The 21337-nt window shown below is 39.3% G+C and overlaps 1 protein-coding gene across 1 annotated transcript in view; it reads right to left on the bottom strand.

Annotated features, from left to right (window-relative positions):
• The window catches only part of YAP1 (Yes associated protein 1), a gene marked incomplete at its 5' end in the record, with an annotated part of 82016 nt that extends 61602 nt beyond the window's left edge, over positions 1-20414 (bottom strand). Inside the window, one exon of the mRNA XM_008636301.2 lies at positions 20155-20414. Within this exon, the coding sequence (XP_008634523.2) occupies positions 20155-20414 (260 nt within the window). The remainder of the gene's footprint in view (positions 1-20154) is intronic.
• Between the last annotated feature and the right edge of the window lie 923 nt (positions 20415-21337).

Raw genomic sequence — 21337 nt, forward strand, 5'->3', positions numbered from 1 at the left:
CCTATTGGTCTGACACTCAGTATTCTTCATCACCCTGTTTAGCCTACGGCAAACAAAACAGCCATGTGTATTTTCTGAGAAAAAAAAAACCTCAGCAAAAACCCAAGCCCATCCCTCCTTTTAAGCTTCCATATCAAGCCTAACTTTACTATAGGACATAAAGCAGTAGCATGCTAATTTTGTCACTAAAAAGCATTAATACACTGTACTGTATAAGCATGCCATTGTAATTTCAAACTGTCATTACTACTTAAAAATGAGCTAAATCATTATGTCTTTTATTGCTTCTGTTGAACAACTTTTCTTTAGCACAAGAAAGAAATGAAGAAATGCCAACAGTGCATTATTTTTCAGTTCCTTTCTATTTCAGTCTCCCTCTAAACCCTCTCTCACATTACCTGCTGTATGAATTTGAACATTGCTCTACATTTCAATTTTGCTGGTAAGTGTGCTTCAAGAACTTGCAACATGTTCAGCAACAAAAAATCTAACCAAGAAACAAGAGTGTGGATAAATTTATGAAAAAATCTATGCATTTACCCTTCTTAATAAAGCTTTCATTTTCTGTGACTTATTCTACTGACACAGACCTCCACAACACCGAAGACTTTTGCTTGCACAGGTGTACTTACAACAAAAAGCTTTTGAGAACAGAAAATACTTGTTCTGATTTTACCTGGACCAGGAGCAGTCAGAGTTCCAACAGACCTACTACTTAAGAGTTGTGTTGGTAAGTACAACCGTTAGTGTTAAATATCCCACTTAAATCTAGTACAACTCAAGAGTATTTATCAATACCTCACTTTAGATCTAAACCACTCAGCTTTTGTAAAAGCTTTTTTTTTTTCTCCCTCCATTTTATTTTTAGCATGCTTTGATCAAATTATTACAGTTTTGTGCCAACAAGGCAGACATTTTAGTGGGAGCCTGTTACAGACCACCCAACCACGACGAAGAGGCAGATGAAATATTCTATAAGCAGCTGGGAGAAGTCCCACCATCTCTGGCCCTTATTCTCATGGGGAACTTCAGATGTCTGCTGGAAGTACAACACATCAGAGAGGAGACATTCCAGGAGATGTACCTGGAGTCTGTGACAGAGCTGGTGAGGGAGCCAACTAGGGAAGGTGTGCCCCTGGAGCTGCTATTTGTGAGCAGAGGACTGGTGGATGGTCAGAGGCTGTCTTGGTCACAGCAGTCACAAAATGACAGTTCTCAATTCTCAAAGTACAAGGAGCATCAGAAGAACTCCCACCGTGGACTTACAGAAGGCAGATTTTGGCCTGTTTCGGAGCCTAGCTGAGAAAGTCACTTGGGAGGCCATCCTGAAGGGCAAAGGACTGCAGGAAGGCTAGACATTCTTCAGGAAGAAAATATGAAAGGTGTGGGAACAGGCCATCCTCACATGGTAAAAAAGACAAGCTATTGAGGAAGACTGGCCTGGTTGAACAGACAGATTTGGCCAGAAGTAATGATAAAAAGAAGAGTTTGTGACCTTTGGGAGAAGGGGCAGGCAGCTCATGAGGACTACAAGGATGTCGTAGGTTATGCAGGGAAAAAATTAGGACCAAAGCACAACTAGAACTTAAATCAATTACTGCTGCTAAAGACAGTAACAAAATGTTTCTGTGAATGCATTAGCAACAAAAGGAGAGCTAAAGAGAATCTCCATCCTTTACTGGAAACACAGAGAAGCATAGTGACAAAGAATGATGAAATGGCTGAGGTACTTAATGCCTTCGTTGCCTCAGCTCCTCTTATTATTAAGACCAGCTGTTCTCTGAATACCCAGCCCCCTAAGATGGAAGACTAGGATGGGGAGCAGAATGAAACTCCCATAATCCAAGGAGAAACAATCAGCAAGCTGCTACACCCCACAGACACATGTCCATGGAGTCAAATGGGATCCAACCAAGAGCCCTGAGGGAGCTAGTGGAAACGCTCACCAAGTCACTTTCCATCATCTACCAGCAGCTCTGTCTAACCAGGGAGGTCCTAGTTGACTAAAGGTCAGCAAATGTGATTCCCATCTATGAGAAGGGACAGATCTGTGGGATTACAGGCCTGTCAGCCTAACCTCAGTGCTGGGAAGGTCATGGAACACTCAGCATGTGCAGGACAACCAGGGGATCAGGCCCAGAAAGCACAGGTTTGTGAAAGGCAGGTCCTGCTTGACCAACCTGATCTCCTCATGTGACCAGGTAACCCTCTCAGTGGATGACAGAAAGGCTGTGGGTTTCATCTACCTGGACTTCAGTAAAGCCTTTGGCACCATTTCCCACAGCATCCTCCCGGAAAAACTGGCTGTTTGTGGCTTGCAGGGGTACATTGTTCACTGGATAAAAATTACCGGGATGTCTGAGTCCAGAGAGGAGCTGTGAATGGAATTACATCCAGCTGGCACCCAGTCACTAGTGGGGTTCTCAAGGGCTCAGTATTGGGGCCAGTCGTGTTTAATGTCTTTACTGATTGTGTGGATTAGAAAATCAGCAAGCTCACAGATGACAGAAGCTGGGTGGGAGTGCTGATCTGCTGGTGGCTCTGCAGGGCAATCCGGACAGGCTGGATCGATGGGTCAAGGCCAATTGTAAGAGGTTCAACAAGGCTGAGGTCAGATCCTGCCCTTGGGGTCACAACAACCCCAGGCAGTGCTACAGGCTGGGGGGAGGGGCTGGAAAACTGCCTGGTGGAAAAGGACCTGTGGGTGCTGGTCAACAGTGGCTGAACATGATCCAGCTGTGCCCAGGGGGCCAAGAAGGCCAATGACATCCTGGCCTGCATCAGCAGTGGTGTGGCCAGCAGGACCAGGGCAGTGACCGTCCCCCTGTACTCGGCACTGCTGAGGCCACACCTCCAATCCTGTGGTCAGTTCTGGGCCCCTCACTGCCAGAAAGACATTGAGGGGCTGGAGCTTGTCCCAGAGAAGGGCACCGGAGCTGGGGAAGGGTCTGGAGCACAAGTCCTGCGAGGAGCAGCTGAGGGAGCTGGGGGTGTTTAGCCTGGAGAAAAGGAGGCTCAGGGAGGACCTTATCCGTTCTCTACAACTGCCTGAAGGAGGGTGTAGCCAGGTGGGGGTCTGCCTCTTCTCCCAGGTAACAAATGACAGGACAAGAAGAAATGGCCTCAGGCTGTGTCAGGAAAGGTTTATGTTGGGTATCAGGAAAAATTTATTCACTGAAAGGGTTGTCAAGCATTGGGACAGGCTGTCCAGGGAAGTGGTGCATTCACCATCCCTGGAGGTATATAAAATACATGTAGACATGGCACTCTGGGATAGTGAACACAGAGGTGTAAGGTTAGCAGTTGGGCTCCATGCCCTTAGAGGTCCTTTCCAACTCAAATGATTCCATGATTAAAAGTCAGTTGTAGATCAGTCATTAGTTCAGGTCAGTATGTTTCTTTTTACAGTAACTTTCTAATACCAGGTATACAAAATTTACACTATTAAGAAACTAAAATTAATATTCTGTTCCCTCAGTGAAAGTTAACTACAGTAACATTATACATTTTGTGCACATTTTAGATCCTGTAAATGGCTTGAACAGGCTGAAAATCGGTTAAGCACTTGTATGCTTAAAAATCAACACTTATATGCAGTGACAAAAATACAAGTTGTCTTCCTCCCACCACTCCTCCAAAAACCCACACTATTTCAGATCTTCCAGTTAAACCAGAAGTTTTTGACTCTGATAAACTACAACGAAACGGAAGATTCTATACAAAGGGAATAACACAATTTTATTTCAGAACAGCTTTATTAGCACATCATCTTTGATAACAGATATCAAATGAGCTAACAGCTCAATTCAGTGTTCAAGTTTTTTAACTTAAGAAAAAAAACCAACAAACCAACCAAGAACCCCAAAACCACAAAAAAAAAAAAAAAAACACCACCGAAAAAACTAACCACAAAACCACCACACACACCCCTTGCTGATTTCAGCTAAATTTATTTCACACATCAAATCAGTAATTGCAGCAAAGCCAAGTTTATGCATACTGTTAGAATAAAACCAAGCTCAGACTTCAATGAATTAGCTACAGAATGCAGACTGGATCACAACCAAGTACAATACTTATCAAGCATTAAAGTCTGTCTTTTTTTCTGGATTGTCCTTTTATTTTTAATTGCCAGTCCTAAGTAACTAAGATGTGTATTGATGAGATTGGAAGAACCATTGTATCCCCCTAGTCCAGTTTCTATGAAAAAGGAAGGTGGTAACTCTACACAGATGGCTGCAATAAAACTTGAAGAAGTTTACAAGCCAGACAAGCATGACTGCTTTTTAATTTTTTTTCTTCATATGGGTCACTACAAACTCCTTTTCCCCATTATTTTTCTGCAGCTTGTAAAGTTCATATTGAGCTACATATTAATGCATGGGTTTATTTACTAAAAAGAAAACAAAACCACCAACGACCCCCCAAAATCCCCATCTAAACCAAAGATTCGTTTCATGAATTTATCTATACTATTTTCCCTGTCTCCCACTGATGTACCACATATTCGAACCAGAAGATTGACATTTTCAGTTAGGCACCAAAGCAGACCATCTTACACCATGTTTCAGGCTACTCCACTCAATGAGACCTGTGCTTCTACAAACAGCACAAGAATGCAAATTCCACAAACAGAAGATTATGATCACCTACAGGAGCTTAAAAACAAGGCGGGGGGGGGGGGGGCGCCTTGGGGTTTTTTTAACCAAGTACTTCAAGATATAATTTAAAGAGTGAAATTCTGTAGACCTTTTAAACTAACTTCTTGAGGACTGCAGTCAATCAGCTCTCTGAATTTTAGGTTAAGGATTGTTACATTTGTTGAGCATCACCATAGCTGATATGATGTGCATAAAGATTAACAGAAAAACCTAAAGGACCCCTTTTCTGGAGGTTCATAATAAAATTTGTATTCAAGATAGACAAGAATAAACATTATGCCTTACTACTCACTCTTGCAATGATTGTGTTTAATATCCACAGTGAACTTGTTAGCGAGAAGAGTAACAACAGAACAACACTGCTTGGAAGCTTTAGTCAAGAATTTAAAAGTAATACTTCAATAAAGCCTTAAAAAAAATGTATGTTGTTTCTCCTGTACATGTAGGTTTATGTTCAGTTACTATAAAGTTCATTAAAATTACATCACAGGGTAAGAGAGTAAAAACAGCATCAGTTGAACGTAAAATATATTTACTGCAGACAAAACAAACAGATCAAATACTCACTGAAGCTGCCCAGAACAGGGCAATATAGAATTCACCTGTTTGTCCACAGGAAATGGTAACCATGTGATTTTGAATTTCAGAGAATGGTATTGACAGCAAATGTGAAAAAATTAGCAAATTATACAACAAAAACCCAACACACACTCCCCCAACCAAAATCCATAACCCACCACACAACCAACAAGCTCCTCCTCTAAACCCCCAATCCCATTCAGTACATCCCAAGTGTAAATAAAAACAGCTTCAAAATTGCATTTGGTCTTCTAGGAAAATATTACTGAAAACATGGGGGGATGAATAAATAATATTAATTGATTGCATAACTTACTAGTTCTGCTAAGTCACCAACATTGTACAAATTATTTAAAACCTCTAAGAACATGAAGTATTTGGTTCATGATTATATTGAATTTTAGATGAACAATAGTAAATTCCTTCAGAAATACCTTATGGAATAAAGGCTTGTTTTGACAAAAAAGTACAACTAGATTCTCATGTCAGATGAAATGATTCCACATGCATCTCTCCCTAGTGCCATCACTGATTTGAGGCTTAATTAACTCTCAGAAAGCATCTACCTCACTTCCTCCTCTGAGCAGTCACACCATGACCTGGATCAGAGAAGGGGTCCAGTTGAAAAAACATAATCACAGAAAAAACTGATATATGGCTTATGACATAACTACACAAGAACTATGCACAGCTTCAGCTACAAAACTCAGAGAAGCTGCCTTGAACAAAGACTACAAACAAAGCTTGCTTTCACTCTTCAAACTCAACCCATTCTAACATCTTTAACCTCATTAGGATCTGCTGTCTTCCCATGACTTATTCACATCCCATCTGCCATGACAAGTTCAACAACTGAAAGAGAAAAATTAAGACTGACTGTAGCACCAAGTATTGGGGAATACCACTGCTGACAAAAAGACCATCCCCATGTACCAATGTGATGAGCTCACAGTACAGGCACATGACCGGAATCAGATGTGAAGTCAATGCTGTAAGACCTCTTTCCAAAATCAAACTACAAGACACACTTTCCCAATGGAAATAAGCTTCTCTCGTTCTATCTAGTTTCCTCTTTTCAGTTCTAGCTTGTTCAGAAACCCATAATTACAGTACACTGAGAATACAAATATAGAGTATGATTTCATAGACAAGGAGCAATTTCTTCTATTTTGAATAGGATTCCCTGCTATTATGACTTAACACTCACCCTGTACATTTAAGAAACCATGTCATATGCTGGCTGAAATGCAATTATTGTATTACACATCCAGTAACCTGTCAGAGCTTCATGAAATTTAAAAGAAATTGCATAAATATGATCACAACTGTAAGCAACAACCAAGAAAATGGTTATATGTCAACCAGGACAAGTAAGGCAGATCTCTGGATGAATTATCGAATACATACTGCACTGTAAGAGTACAGCACAGTCATTTGGAGAACTTCCTCAATGTAAGATGGTCATGGGATATCACAACACAGGACTAACTTAAGTATATGAAACAGACTGAGAAAATGTAGTAGGCTGACCCTGGCTGGCCACCAAGTGCCTACCAAAGCCACTCATATCACTCCTCTACTCAGCTAGAGAGAAAACATAACAAAAGGCTTATGGGTTGAGATAAGGGCAGGGAGAGATCACTCACCACTTACTGTCACAGGCAAAACACTTGATGCAAGGAAACAAGTTCAATTTATTGCCAATCAAATCAGAGTGGGATAATGAAAAATAAAACCAAAATCTAAAAAACTCCTCTATCTTGCCCTTCCTTCTCCCTGGGCTCAACTTCACTTTTGATTTCTCTACTTCCTCCCTGACAGCAGAGCAGGGGGACAGGGAATGGAGGTTGCTGTCAGTTCATCACATGCTGTCTCCTTAGGGGAAGGATCCCTGCTCCAGTGTAGGGTCTCTCTCATGGGACGCATTCCTTCACTAAGAGCTCCAACATGAGATCTACCCATAGGCTGCAGTTTATCGTGAACTGCTCCAGTGTGGATCCTCCCCACAGTGTGGGGTTCCCTTCAGGAACAGGCTGCACCAGTGTGGATGCCCCATGGGCTCACAAGTCCTGCCAGAAGCCTGTTCCAGTGTGGGCTTCCCATGGGGTCACAGCCTCCTTCAGGCATCCACCTGGTCTGGCATGAGGTCCTGCATGGACTCCAGGTCAATCTCTGCATCCCCATGGACCTCCGTGGGCTGCAGGGGAATCTCAGCTCCAGAGGCTGGAGCACCTCCTGCCCCTCCTTCTGCGCTGACCTTGGGGTCTACAGGGCTGTTCCTCTCACATATTCTCACTCCTGTCTTCAGCTATTGCTGTTCTACAGCAGTTTTCCCACCTTCTTCTTAAATACATTATTCCAGAAGGACTACCACTGTCACTTAACGGGCTTGGTCTTCACCAGCTTCTTAGAGCCAGATGGCAGTGGCTCTGTGAGAAATGGAGGAAGTTTCTAGTAACTTCTCAAAGAAATCATCCCTGTAGCCCCAGCTGCTACCAAAACCCTGCTAATGCAAACCCAATATAGCAACTTCCTTAATCACTTTCTTTTTTTAATAGTAAGAAAGTAACACCTAAAGAATGACATATGTTTCTTTTGGCTACTAAAGAAACTTCAGCCCCTTTACAAAATCATTGTGTCCATCAGGAACTACACAAGATATTGTGCTGTGCTGCAGAGAAATAATCTTATGAAGGACCAATTCCTTCTTTAATGGGAAGAAGGGAGGATGTGGTATCTCCAACCTTGCATGTTTTCCAGACTTGGCTTAACAGTCACTTCTGACCTGATTAAGCTTTAGCAACATTTGTGTGCTTTCAAGCAGAAGGCTGGATGGATGACCAACCTTCACTAAGTACTAGGTTGGATAGATAATAATAAAGACACTAATGACTGTGTTTGTGAACTTTAGGAGAAAAAAAGAGAAAAAAAACCCCAAACCATGGGGGGTTTGGGGTTTTTTTCACTTGGTAGATTCATGGCTCTTTGAACTTCCAGTCAACTTAAGACCTTAACAATGCTAAACTGTCTATGCAGAATTAATCAGCATTTACTGGTGTGAGAAGAAAGCTTCCACTGAGGTAATTACTGATGTATTTTTCAGACACAGATAACTGTCCCTTGTTACCTATTTATAATTGCCACATTTGAAACAATATATTCAATATCACAAAATCTGTTACAGAGGGTTGACAATCTTTAAAAAAATCACAACTCTGGAGACCCAAATACTTCTCTTTTGGTTACTGAACTGTTGTGCTACTATGTAGACATACTGCATGACACAGAAAAATATGGTGTAAGCATCTGGCATTCAGATACTAGGAAGAAAAGCATGGTATAAGCAGAAATGGCTTTGTAGCAAAACTTAGTAGAATATCAAATGACAGTTCCAAAACATGGTTGCGACTGACATTGTTTCAGCATCACTGAAATTGAGTATAGGAAGAAACATAAGCCATCTTCCAAATACACTGCCACTGCTCACTTCTTTAATCACATTTCCATTCAGTTCAAGACCTACATACATTGAGTATGTCCAGTACATCTAGTAGGTCATTTAGTACATGGGTACTATCATCCACAAAATATTTTATTCTATAAATGAATCGTGCTTGGGCATTTTAAAGCACATACACATCATTTTATCACACCAGCATACTTCCATTTGGTTGGAGCAGCTCCCAAATATAAGCCAGATGCAAGTGCAGATGACCTTTCTCTTTCAAGGTGAATGCACCAACGTAAGTATTTGCATCCCAACGTTCATACAGAAAGCTCAACTTCTGGAGTCACAGCAATCATAGCAGGCATTAAGCTTCAGAAACCAAAGACTACAAGACCTGATTAGGAACAGCACGTATTGCTGGTTTTTACTAAAACAAAAGGCAGCGACAGGATGAAGATAGGTCCTGATATGACATGAAGAAACAGTTACCAGTAAGAAACTATAAAGCAAACACGCAGCACTAGGAAGGAGGAATCAGCAGCTCTTGCACCAGAAGTAGGACTCTGGTAAACTTCCACAGGGGCCTATAGGCTAGAATCTATCCAAGAGAAAGCAGCAGCAGTTCCTCAATGATACATATTTACTTTTAGTCAACTGCTAACTGCAAAGAACTGGGGAGAACAAAAAGGTATATAGAGCAAAAGGACAAGTGGCGGTAAGAATAAATTGAGTATTTTTTAGATGAAAGGTTCAGAACAGTGAATGCTGCAAAACATTCCTAAGCTTTCATTTGAAAAATAAGAAAAATAGGAAAACGCGTGAGTTAAGGACATGAAAAAGATGGGTTGCAGGGATAAACGAAAAAAGCCATCTTATTCCAGGAAGATCCAGCAGGTTAGGACTCTTCATATTTCAAAAGAAGTAATTTCCAGAGTAAAATACAGCAATCCTGAGCAGAACAAATATGTACCAAGTGTTCATTGTCACATTTAAAGTGAGAACTGGGCACCACTGAATGCAGCTGATGGGAGCCAAGATTAGAAGAGATGGAAGACATTTCTTCATGCAGTGGACAGACAACCAGTTGAGACAGGCTCCTTGCCAAAGCATGCAGCCAGTGCTAAAAGGGACCTCAAGGGGAGACAACACAAGTCTTGGAGGACAGCTGGAAGCCAGGAGAGTTCTCAGAGAAGAGTATCTGCTTGAAGAGTATATGCTTGCCCTGCTTAGTCTTCCCAAGGAATTTGCTCATGACCACTACTAGCAACAAGACAGTTACCTGGACAGGCACCTGGACTCAGTTTGTGTAAATGGGGGCAGTTTCAAGTGATGCTGTTAACAGGCTCTCTTACGAAAGCAACACTGGCAGGGCCCAGCAGTTGCTAGGTTTTAAAACTCAACATCTTGAAAATCCCCAACATCTCAGGAACAGCAAGAGGAGACTTAGGGACAACAGCATAGCTACTTCTACTGCATCCCTACTGCCAGTATTGCTGGTTTTTAGCTTCACTTCTATCACATATTACCTTTTGATTTTTTTCCTCCACCTGATAATTGGAAGTATACGTTACATGTGTTACTTAGAAAGACACCTCTATGATAAACAACACAACACTACAATCTGATTCTGCAGCTCTGCCTTGCTGTAGGATCCACTAGCGCTAATCTAAAATGCTGGGCATCAACATGAGATAAACAGCCTAATAGCTTTGACAAATAAATGGTCTTTTCTTTAGCAGAAATACTGCCTCAAATGGTATGCAAGATTTATACTAACCTAAATAAAAACCTACTAGTCCTAACAAAGTGCAAATGAAAGGATTGTGTATAAAGCCCAGTGTGACAGCACCAGTTGCTACTGCACTGCAGTCCGTATATATTAATTTAATAAAACTTTTTGGAGTCTGCTTACAAGAATTTGCATCTTCTTTATTCTTCTGCAACTTGCAGAACAGGCAAGATTTTTAGCTAGAAGTCAAGAACTGAACTGCATCCTACACAATAGAATAACACCTTTTATCTAAAGTGTATCTTGCAGTTTGACCAGATGAAGAGACATGGTATGTGCATCAATACCTGCATATGATAGTTGAGGCTGGAAAATTTTAATCGATTGTGGGTGTGTAACTGAATGGTCACATTCAGTTTTTATATACTTCAAGTAAAGTATTCTGAGGTTTGGTAAGTTCATGCCCCAGCTGCAGGAAAGGGCAATAACAATCAAGTATATTTATCAGGACAAATCGGAGATAAGTTAGTTACACAAGCTAGTTAAGAAGTAAAAGCACCACACATTAGCAAAACTGTCGGTTTGCTTATATCTTTCACATAAAGAATTTTATGAAGTTATAGGCAAATTATTCACAGATCCTGGCAAAGTAATAAGCATCAACACTAGAATCTCCTGTATTTCAAATAAATTCCATATGAACATGCATGCATGTTAGCATGAACAAAACAAGAGCTCAACAGTTTCTTGTGAGGATAAAAGAATTCTTCCCATGAACTGATTTACATAAAATTTATCCATGACAAAAGCCAGCAATTTTCACTTTATTGCAAGTCCTTCAACTATTTGGTAAGTTAGTTGTTACCTTGGCTTGGAAACCACTTGAAATCCTCCCCCTTATGTTTCAGAGAGCCATCATTTGAGGCCATTTTAAAAAGGTAAAGATTGGCACAGACAGGAGCCTACTACACTTCTATTCCAACAAGATTGCAGAGCAAAGGAATCAATTAAAGTTCATACGCAATCTCTGAGTTGCTCACCATCACAGCATAAAAAGGATTCAAACTGAAGCTGTCAGCAAAAGCTACACAAATAGTTGCACCAGAAGAAAAAAAAAAAGCAACGCCCTTTTGCTTCCCTGCTCCCTACTCCAATGCAACACTAAAACCTAAAGCTGGAAAATGGGTACCACAGTTGTGAAGCTGATTGACTGAATCATTTTTCCTGGATACATTACCACATACAACTGAAATTTAATTCATTAAGAAAACAATGAACTGTCAAAGTTCCTCAAAAAATTTGCATAACACAGAGCTGATCATATCAGGACCCATCTAACAGCGTAATAAAAAATGGGGACAATTTTGAATTGCAAACTATTTTTTTAAAAGCACGTAATTAAGACTTCCTTTGACCTTGCTACACAGATGCTAAAATGTTAATTCTTAACTAACTGTTTATGCTAAGGTCTGCTTCACATTTTCTTTTCCTTATGCCTAACCAGTGTCTAAATTACCAGGATATTGTTACATATCCAATAGATTTTCTCCTGTTATTAGTCATTACAGGAAAAATAAAAAGACAAAGCCAAACCCTCACAATCATAAAGATTAACAGTTCTAACACTACAAATCTGGAAGTTCCTGCCCTTCGTTACTTACTAATTATTCGGTTCCAAAATCTTAGCTCTGCTTAATTTCAGAATTAAATCTCATAAAAAGTGAAAACCTGAAATACCTGTTATGAAAGAGAATGCTTACTTCAGTTCAAATGTTATACTCGTTGGCCAGAAGTAAGTGATATACACAGACAGAAATTAACCATGCATGTGTTTAGAGATCAAAGGTAAAAAATGAAACACAGGTCCACACTGATGGTAACATAATTCTGTCAACAGCAGCATAACAAAAAGCTGTCAAAAATCTATCCATACATGAACCAGAACACAGGCAGTTTAGTCAGGCTCTTGTATACATAACCCTGGAACCACACAATGTGCTATTAACTGTTTTCACTAAAACCTGGAAGTATTTGAAACATTTCACTGTTAAATGAGTACAATTCATCATGACCCAAAGACCACCACAGAAGTCAATGGACACCTAAACTCCAGTTACAGCACAGTATCACTTTTTTCTTATATATAGAAAAATGACCTCTAAAGATGGCATAGAACACACTTCAAAGCAACTGTCACAGATTACACCTTTTTAAGTATATATATTTCACATCCTTAATTCATGCAAAGCTGGCTGCTCTGAGAGTGACAAAAGTTTTGTAAATAAAAATCACTACTGAATTACGTATTCATTGGACATTTAGGTCTATTAACCATATTAACTATACCAACAGCATAGTCAGCAAACACAGGAAGAAATTTCTCTGTTACTCTATTTTTCACCATTACAAAGAGACTACATGACATGTTGCAATCAAAATAATTGCAGAGGACTTGCCAACCAAGCTTTTCAAATAAGTACAACAAATTGGAAAAAAAAACTTGAGAAGTGAGATCCAATAAGAAAGTACACCTGTGAGTTGCATTTATTTCCTTGACTCAAAGAATTCCATTTGGCCTATAAATCTATGCTTCTTTGCTGTCAGATGCTTTATTCAGGCATAGATGTCTAACTGGTAACACATCCAGTAAAAGCAAAAAGTTTACTTGCAACAAGGGAATCAGAAAGGGAAAGGCATCCTTGAAGTTGGAACACTGTTTAAACAAATCTGTGTAGTGCAGACAGACTTCCAACAAAGTTCCCAATAAATCAGAACTCACTGGAGATTAACTAACAACAGTAAATGACCTTTACTTGACTTTCCTATAAAACAATTCAGCAGAAAAAAACTGGCTTCACAACCTCAGTGTAATGATCAGTACTATACTGAACCCCTTACACCAATCTAAGTTACCAAACAGCATGTCAGACTCAACATAAGGGATCTGGTCTTTCACTACGGCACAGCAAAGCCTCATTAGCAAAATTAAAGCAAAATCCAAGACTGTTCTCAAGACAGCTTTGTCTCCATAGCAACTGACATGACTGACAGGCAATATACTGGCAAAAGTCTTACTTTACAAGGCAGCTTTATATTATTACCTTGACTTAACCAGCAATTTAGAATACTTGCCTGAAACACAGCCTGAAGTAACTTAGTTAAAAGCCAAATAAAACAGCAGCAGAGTGAATCCCAGAAAACAGACTCCAAGAAGCACTTCAGGAGGCCATGAAACAGCGACACAGCTTAGTCACGCCTTACAAAAACTTTTGTTCTCCAAATAAAGCTCCAAGTTTTATTTAGCAAAAAGCAGCTATGAGGTACTGTTTTTGTATTAAAAGCAATTTTCCCCCATGCTGTAGATTCCTATTCAAATGCTCAACAAAAAACACGGTTCATCTGGTAAATTTCCCAATAGAGCCTGACATCAAATTCAGGTTTATCAAACTGTTTGGGGGACAGTGTCCAGCTAGTACATGGCGTCTATCTGTTAACATTCCAATACAACATTCCCCCAAGAATTTGTTTCCCATCATGCTAACCATGCTCTTAAATTTCCCCTAGATACAATTCTATCAATCATTCTCTTGGGCCAACTACATGGTACCCTGCCTGTATCTTAGGGGCACTTACCAGAAGACTGCTACTCAGAGAAATCTCCTGTAAATTTCTTGCATTTAACCAAGTGAAATTTTCTTTAGAGTTTCCATGAGAAACTGAGTCAGGTAAATATCAGCCTTTACATAATCACTCACAGCTTGTTGCCAGGGTGGGGGAGAGGAAAAAAAAAAAAAGGAAAAGAAAACAAAAAAAACCACACCTTAAAAAAAGGAACAGCATTTACTCAAATAGCAAAAGACAGCAAGTTCCACCATTACTGAGTTTTACTACACAGGTATACGAGAACTGTACAAACAATGAATGCAAGTATGTTGGAATGTATAAAAACACAAGGACACAATACAAGAACTGAGCAGCTATCAGTTTTAAAAGGTTAAACTAAATCTAATTACATCATCTGAATTTCTTCCCAGCTATGAAGATAAACACATGAAGTGCTCTGGCCACATATAAAAAGAAGACAAACATCCCTAGTTTTGGCTGACAGACCTCTGTTGATGTTTACCTCATTTTTGGGGTTTTTTTCTTTGCTTGGTTGCAGAGGAGAAGTGTCTAGTCTTAATCAAGATCACTTGTAACTCAGACTAGTTTTCACAGTTAATCTTGTACCTCAGCCCTGAGCAACACTTCTTGCTCTCCTGGGCATCACCCCCTAAGTGCTTACATCCAGTGCTTACGTCCAATATGCAAACATGTTTCTTTGCGAGCAACAGGAACTCTGCTTTAATTTTACATGTGACTTAATTTAGGTCCTGACGTTAAATATTTCAGCACTCTCAGTGCTAATAAGTTACTTTCTCTGAGGGTTTAGTCTAAAACCAGACAGAGTGAAAAATCCAACTTGCTTGCTGTGTCAGCTTTTAAAAATTTGCAGCTGTTGTGCCACAATTGCAGAGGGAAATTGAGCAAAGTATAAATGGCAGCTTTACATTTCAAATTTTAAAGCTACTGGGTTTTTTCATTTCCAGAAGGAGACAGATCAGAGAGCAAGAGATGAATCTTGTAAAAGTTGGTATGATTTTACCTAAACATGCCACCGATCAGTTCAATAGCATTCACCCATTAGAAGCTTTTTGCAAAAATATGGTGTAGCAGTGCCCAGTCTTACATTCACGGGAATTTTCAAATTAACATTCTTTTATTATTTTACTGCTTTCTATCAAGCAGGAATTTTCATATCATGTGACCGATGGGTTACAGACTACCCTAAGCTACAAACCAGATGACTTCTAAAAACCCCACTACTGTAATTCTTTGCCATCTTCCACATACGGAAAAATAAAAGGCAAAAGGATAAAAATCCAGGAGACACTCATCTTGATTTATATCAAATTCTTTTTTGTCTTCAGAAGTCAAGACCTCAGAAAACAGAGGTAGTTCCATTGCAATGTAATTGCACCCACGGAGCTAAAGGCTACCACTCTAAATCAAATATAACCAGACAAAATATTTACTAAGCAGAATTGCAGAAGCATCTTTTTTTAAACATGAAATTCTGATTAAACCTGTATTAGAAGACTCTTCTTATTACTAAACAGAGATACTTTAATATTTTTAATTATAAAAGACTGGTTAAGACTTGGTCACAATTACAGCTTTCAACATAATAAAAAGTTTTCAGATCACCAATAAAACTGATCTCAAATTTGATTCAGGAGATAGGAAAGCAGTGCTACAAAGTAGTATGAGATACCTAAAGCATATAACCCCCAAATCAGACACTATAAAGCACAAAGACTATTTTTATGAGAGATAATGTGAAAGACAAAACCCATGGGAAGAAGACAGGTACAGAACAACAACTAATTTCAGAAAAAAAAAAAAATCCACAGAGGTAATTTAATTATTAACTTCCAACTAGGTGCCACAGGTGCTATATTTTCTCCAGTTCTATTTTCTACTGAAGATAATAAACGTCAGTATGCTTATAAATAAAAAGAAAATACATTAGTGAAAACACAAGACACGTTTTTTGTTTACCTGAAATCATATCTACTAAAATGCTTTTTTGAATAGTCTTATAAAATCACCTTGTGCAGCAGGGTATTGAATGCACGGATATCGTTGTTTGACCAAACACAAGAAAACGTGTGCCACTGCTTTCACTGATGCCCAGTCTCAGTGCTAACACAAATGAGGCAGGTTTGCCCTTATTCTTCCTTGGCCCTTTGAAAGATATCAAAATCTTCATTAGAATTGTGAATTTGAAATAACTTGTGTTATTGCTCTTTCATAGGACTCTTCAAAGTAAGAGGCAGAAGGAAAAATATACACTTAGTAGTACTGTAACTGTCTTCCCCTAAATTGTCAAAAACATACCACAGCAAGCTTTCCCTTGAAAGTGTTTTAACGAATGTTTTTCCTTCAGCTGTGTTCTTAAACTGACAGTGTCCACAGTGCCTTTTTTTTCATGGCTTTTTCTAGGTAGATCTTTGATCTTTTGAGTATTTTCTTTAACAGTCAAATCATCAATACAAAAATGCAACTAACTTGACATATTACAAATAAATTTAGCAACCGAAGATCTTTGAAAGTACAGAAGCCCATCAAAAGCAGTGGCTGCAGTTTTGGCTTCCAACAATACTGCTATTTTACTGACCAGCTTGCCTGAACTATAGAATTATAAACACAAGAAGTCATACTGATGACTCAGAATATGTATTTCCACAGTAAATTAAGCTATTCAATAAAATATGCAGCTGTGGCTGCAGTTTTTCCAATTAACATCTTTGTCCTTGAAAACTAAGATTACTTTGGTGGGGTGGGGAGACCGAGGGGAGCAGAGGATATTGGTAGCTCCAGTCAGGGGTAAAAACAGGATGCAAGAGAAATTTAACAGCATCACTGGATATTTTTCATGTGTGACATGAGGAAATTAAAAAAAAAAAAAACCAAAACCAAAAATTATAGCAACAAACTTCCCTGTTGTCTTAAAACGGCTTGGTTTCCTAACATCCAACGCCATACCTCTGTATGGAGCACGAGAAATGTGTAACAGCAATCTTTTTTTCTGCCAGATGGATAAACACCTCAAACACACCCACAAATACTAATGAAAACCACCTTGGCCTCCTTCAGGAAGTCATTCAACACTTCACAGAAAAAATAGGAAGTTGTTGATAAACTGCTTGCAAGAACTACTTCCTGTAGGAAAAATAATTACAAGACTTGTTTGCTGGACGATCAGTTAACTTTTCCTCACACTACAACATGAGAAGAGGTATTACACAAGCTCTGTAAGAATTAAAAGCGTAAGTCTAATTTAAAATGATTCAAGAGTAAATCTAAAACTGAGCAAAGTTAGTTTTTTCTTTCTGCAAGATGATGTCTGCTACTCCCATGGCACATTATCTTTTGCCTCGAGAGCGATCCCCTATCTGTCTGCACAGTTCACCGAAATGTCAAGCAGCAGCTGGCTAACAGGAAGCGGTTAAAAAGCAATGCAATTGACATCACCACACAAACCAAGCTCGGCTTTTTTACTGTATGTTTAAGAATGGGCTAAAACTACCGCACACCAGCGAGAGATGACTCAGATGTGACCACTCAGTAACCAGGCAAGTCTCAACTTACGAGCTCCACTGAGGGAGCAGTACCAATACAAAACAGTTTTACCAGCTGTAGAGTAAGCAGGCCTTAACCCACTGCTCAAAATCATCACTAACGGAAAATTGAACTCAGCAGTACTACTCATAACAGGGAGATGAGTGCTAATGAGTGGAATCCTGGTAAATCATATGTTGGGCATTCATATGTAACGGGTTTTTTTCCAGATTACAGACTAAATTACAAGAGTAGTTCTGGTTCAAACTCGATAGTACCACTCTCACCTTCTCTTAATATGTATGGATGCACGGGGTGTGTATGTAAAATGTCTAGCCAAAGAGCTCTGTGCATCTACCTATCTATATATATACACACACACACTGATGATTAAGTATTTTCTCTCCCATATACACCTTTGCACGAACTACTATGTTTGCAGTGTTTGACCCACTGATTAGTGGAAGTGACTGTAATTCCAGAGTGTATTAAGTATGGTACTCAGTTTTATATTATTCTCTTTGCACTGCAGCATATTATGGTAACTATAACCATAAGGCTTTCTGACATCTGGAAAAAATCTAATATTGTTACCTATTCTGCAAAGATCTTTCTAGAGCCTGATTACCAGACTGTTCATGGAATGGCTACAAAACAGAGCAAGTGGAAACAAAGAGCGATGCAGCCAACCAAAAAAAAGAGCTGAATACTTGGAAGAGACACCAAAAATCTGCATATGGTAGAAGGAACCACATCAAATGTATTTAGAATCAGAAATCTTAGTACTCACACTTCAAGCAAATGTTAAAGGTATAACCAGGCAAGATGTGAGCTTTAGCGGGCGTGAGACAGAACTTACCACTCACCACTGAAAAAAGCTTTTACTATACAAACTTGCTACACAAAACTAAGTCTTAAATTTCTTTGAATTTCCTACACATACAGAGCAAAGATTTTGCTAGTACTTTAAATGCTTTTTACGTATCTTAACGAACTCCAATGAAGTTGGTGGATCTCACCTGTAGATAGTATTAAGCAACCTTTTTACGAACAAATGTTCTACAAGTGTGAACAGAGCTCTCCTCATTACTCTCCCATCACAGCATCACCCAAGGAAAGCCAAAAGGAAACAGCCCATTACACTGTTTAAAATCTCCCAAGGTCAGCATGTGACCCAGCAGGGAGAGGTTCAAAAAGTACAGCCTTTATTTTTCTTCCTAACAACCTGGTTTGTTTCCACTCCTTTCCCCTTCAAGACACATCCTTCACAGCTAGCAGCTCTTTCAATCATTTACTTTGGATGTCTGCTTGAGAACAAATGATCTTGCTCATGCAGATGAGTTTGCCAGACTTGTGTGTACTTTCCAGTCTCAGGCTCTTTATTGTTCTTGCTGAAACCTGACCCTTTGAAATGGATACCAGGACACCAAGAAAGGACAAAAAAACTTGCAGAAGAAAAAGGACAGATTTTTCTGGTAATAACCAAACTGCACAAGAAGAAGCTTTCCAAGAATAAATCTTTCACTCTGATTTCACCTAGATGAGCACAATTAAAAAAATTCATCAGAAGAGCAGGAAGACATTTTTCATCTCTTAAACTGTTTTGTTTTCTGTAAAATTGACAGTGCTATCAAACCCAAACATTTGGGGCAGTAAAAAATTAAATACCTGTTTTTCATGCTTCATAAGCTGCTCTTTAAGAGCTCTCACTAACACAGTCAAAACAAAAGTCTGCTTTTCATTTCAAAACTCATTCTGTTCTTTCCTCAAGGTTCAATGAGCTACAGTCTCACTTACACAGTTCAAAAAAACCTTCTACTTGTGACTGCTGAAGAGCTCATATTCTAGAACACACTGATCTGTAAAACTTCACCAAAGAAAATACCACATCTTCAAGATCTATAGCTAATGCTTATTTTCACATTTCTAATAGAGAATGACTGTTCTCAAAAAGGAACCTTCAGGCTCAAATAATTTCAGACAACTACTGCAACCTCTTTTTGGTTGAGAAGAAAAAAAATCTAATTTCTCTGTATGGAAATACCACTGCTACTGGAACAATAAACATTTTTAAGAAGATCTGCAAGTTGGTTGTGTATTTAAACAATTGTCCTTAATCAAAACATAAGAAGTCCTGACCTATTATTACTACAACAGTCTCTAAAGTTAACTCTGTATTTTTACATCTGTATTATTAAAATGAGGTAAACTGTATCTTGACCTGCAGGACAACGCTGACAATGTTCAGCAAATCCAAAAGTCTCATTGTTTAAGAATCACTATGCTCATTTCACTGATTTTTAGTACACAATATAATGGATAACATTCTTCAGCTAAGATTAAGATAGGACAAATATTCACAGAGTACCATACAGTTTTCAGAAACAGCAGAGGTGATATGGGAGAAATACCGAAGTGGTAGGGTCCCCTAAAATCAGGAGCATGTTTTTAAAAATACATATTTTAAACCCAATGAAATTTACTCAAATTCTAAGATTGTAAAAACAAAACATATAACCCAACAAAAAAATAAATGCCAGAGATACAGCTAATTGAAAAGAAATTTTACTTACTTAAGAAAGTATCTCTGTCCAGACGGTGTCTTAGCCATCTCCCAGCCTGGTGGCAAAGGTACATCATCAGGGATCTCAAAAGAAGACTGGCGGAGGTGTTGAGAAGATGGAGCTCCAGGTCCAGTCACTACTCCAGAGGGTGTAAGTGTCCCTGGAGAAACAGCCCCCAGCTGCAGTGATGCTGGAGAGGAATGAGCTCGGACATGCTGTGGGGTCAGGGCTCCTGCTGTCCCGGCATCAGTGCTGGCCTGCCAGGAGTGAAATTACTTCCATTAAGATTCTTATATTTCAGCAGAAATGCAGCTGTCAGAAGACATTTCACTTTAAATGAATGTTTCAGGAGAAATTCATAGCTCAGTTGTTCTAAAGTTCTGCTTATTTTCCAGTAGTTACTGTTCAAGCAAGCCTCCACATAGCTTGGTTAATTAGCATCACAAAAGCCCTTGTGCAAGTCAAGAAATATTAACTGTATGTGCTGAGAGCCCTTAGCTTTATTTTGAAAACTAAAGTTCTTACTCCTCAGTTCAGGTTTAAGAACTAACCTGCCTGCAGTCAGCAGACCTCATTTAGCACACTGAGTGGTTTGTTACTGGACTGCACCCCCACTCACTACCATCACACCCACTTTCTGCTGGAGGAGTTAATTTCCCACTCTCCTGCTCAAGTGGGGGTGTGGAGGTTCAAGTACATGCACACACCACCGCCACCACCACCCCCCCCCAGGGGTTTAAAAGATCACACAAAGAGAAAAGCAATTGTGAAATGCCAACTGGCAGCAGTGAGTTCCAATGGAGGAAGACTCACAAATTCAACCATAAAAAAAAACCCCATACAAGAAGACTGAACATAACATTTCCTAACAACTCAAACTTTTAAGGGTATAAAGAGTCTGTCCATGCTTTATCCAAAGCAAAGCTTCAGCAAACAGTTGAACCAGTCAATCAGAAATGACTCACAAACCCATTCACCGCAGTCACCAGTCATAAGTACACAGAACGTCCTTGCCAGTAGTAAATTCACGTCCAACATGGAACAGAAAAGGCAGCTCTGAAAACTTGATTAAAGTAAAAATGGCTTTTAAAAATATATTTACCAATTAACTGGTTTTATAGATAGATCAGAACAACATTGACACCTATAATGAGATGCATGTATCAGTCCTTGTCACACCTCTCTACACAAC

Source organism: Corvus brachyrhynchos, unplaced genomic scaffold (genome assembly GCF_000691975.1).
Source record: "Corvus brachyrhynchos isolate BGI_N302 unplaced genomic scaffold, ASM69197v1 scaffold86, whole genome shotgun sequence".
NCBI lineage: Eukaryota > Metazoa > Chordata > Aves > Passeriformes > Corvidae > Corvus > Corvus brachyrhynchos.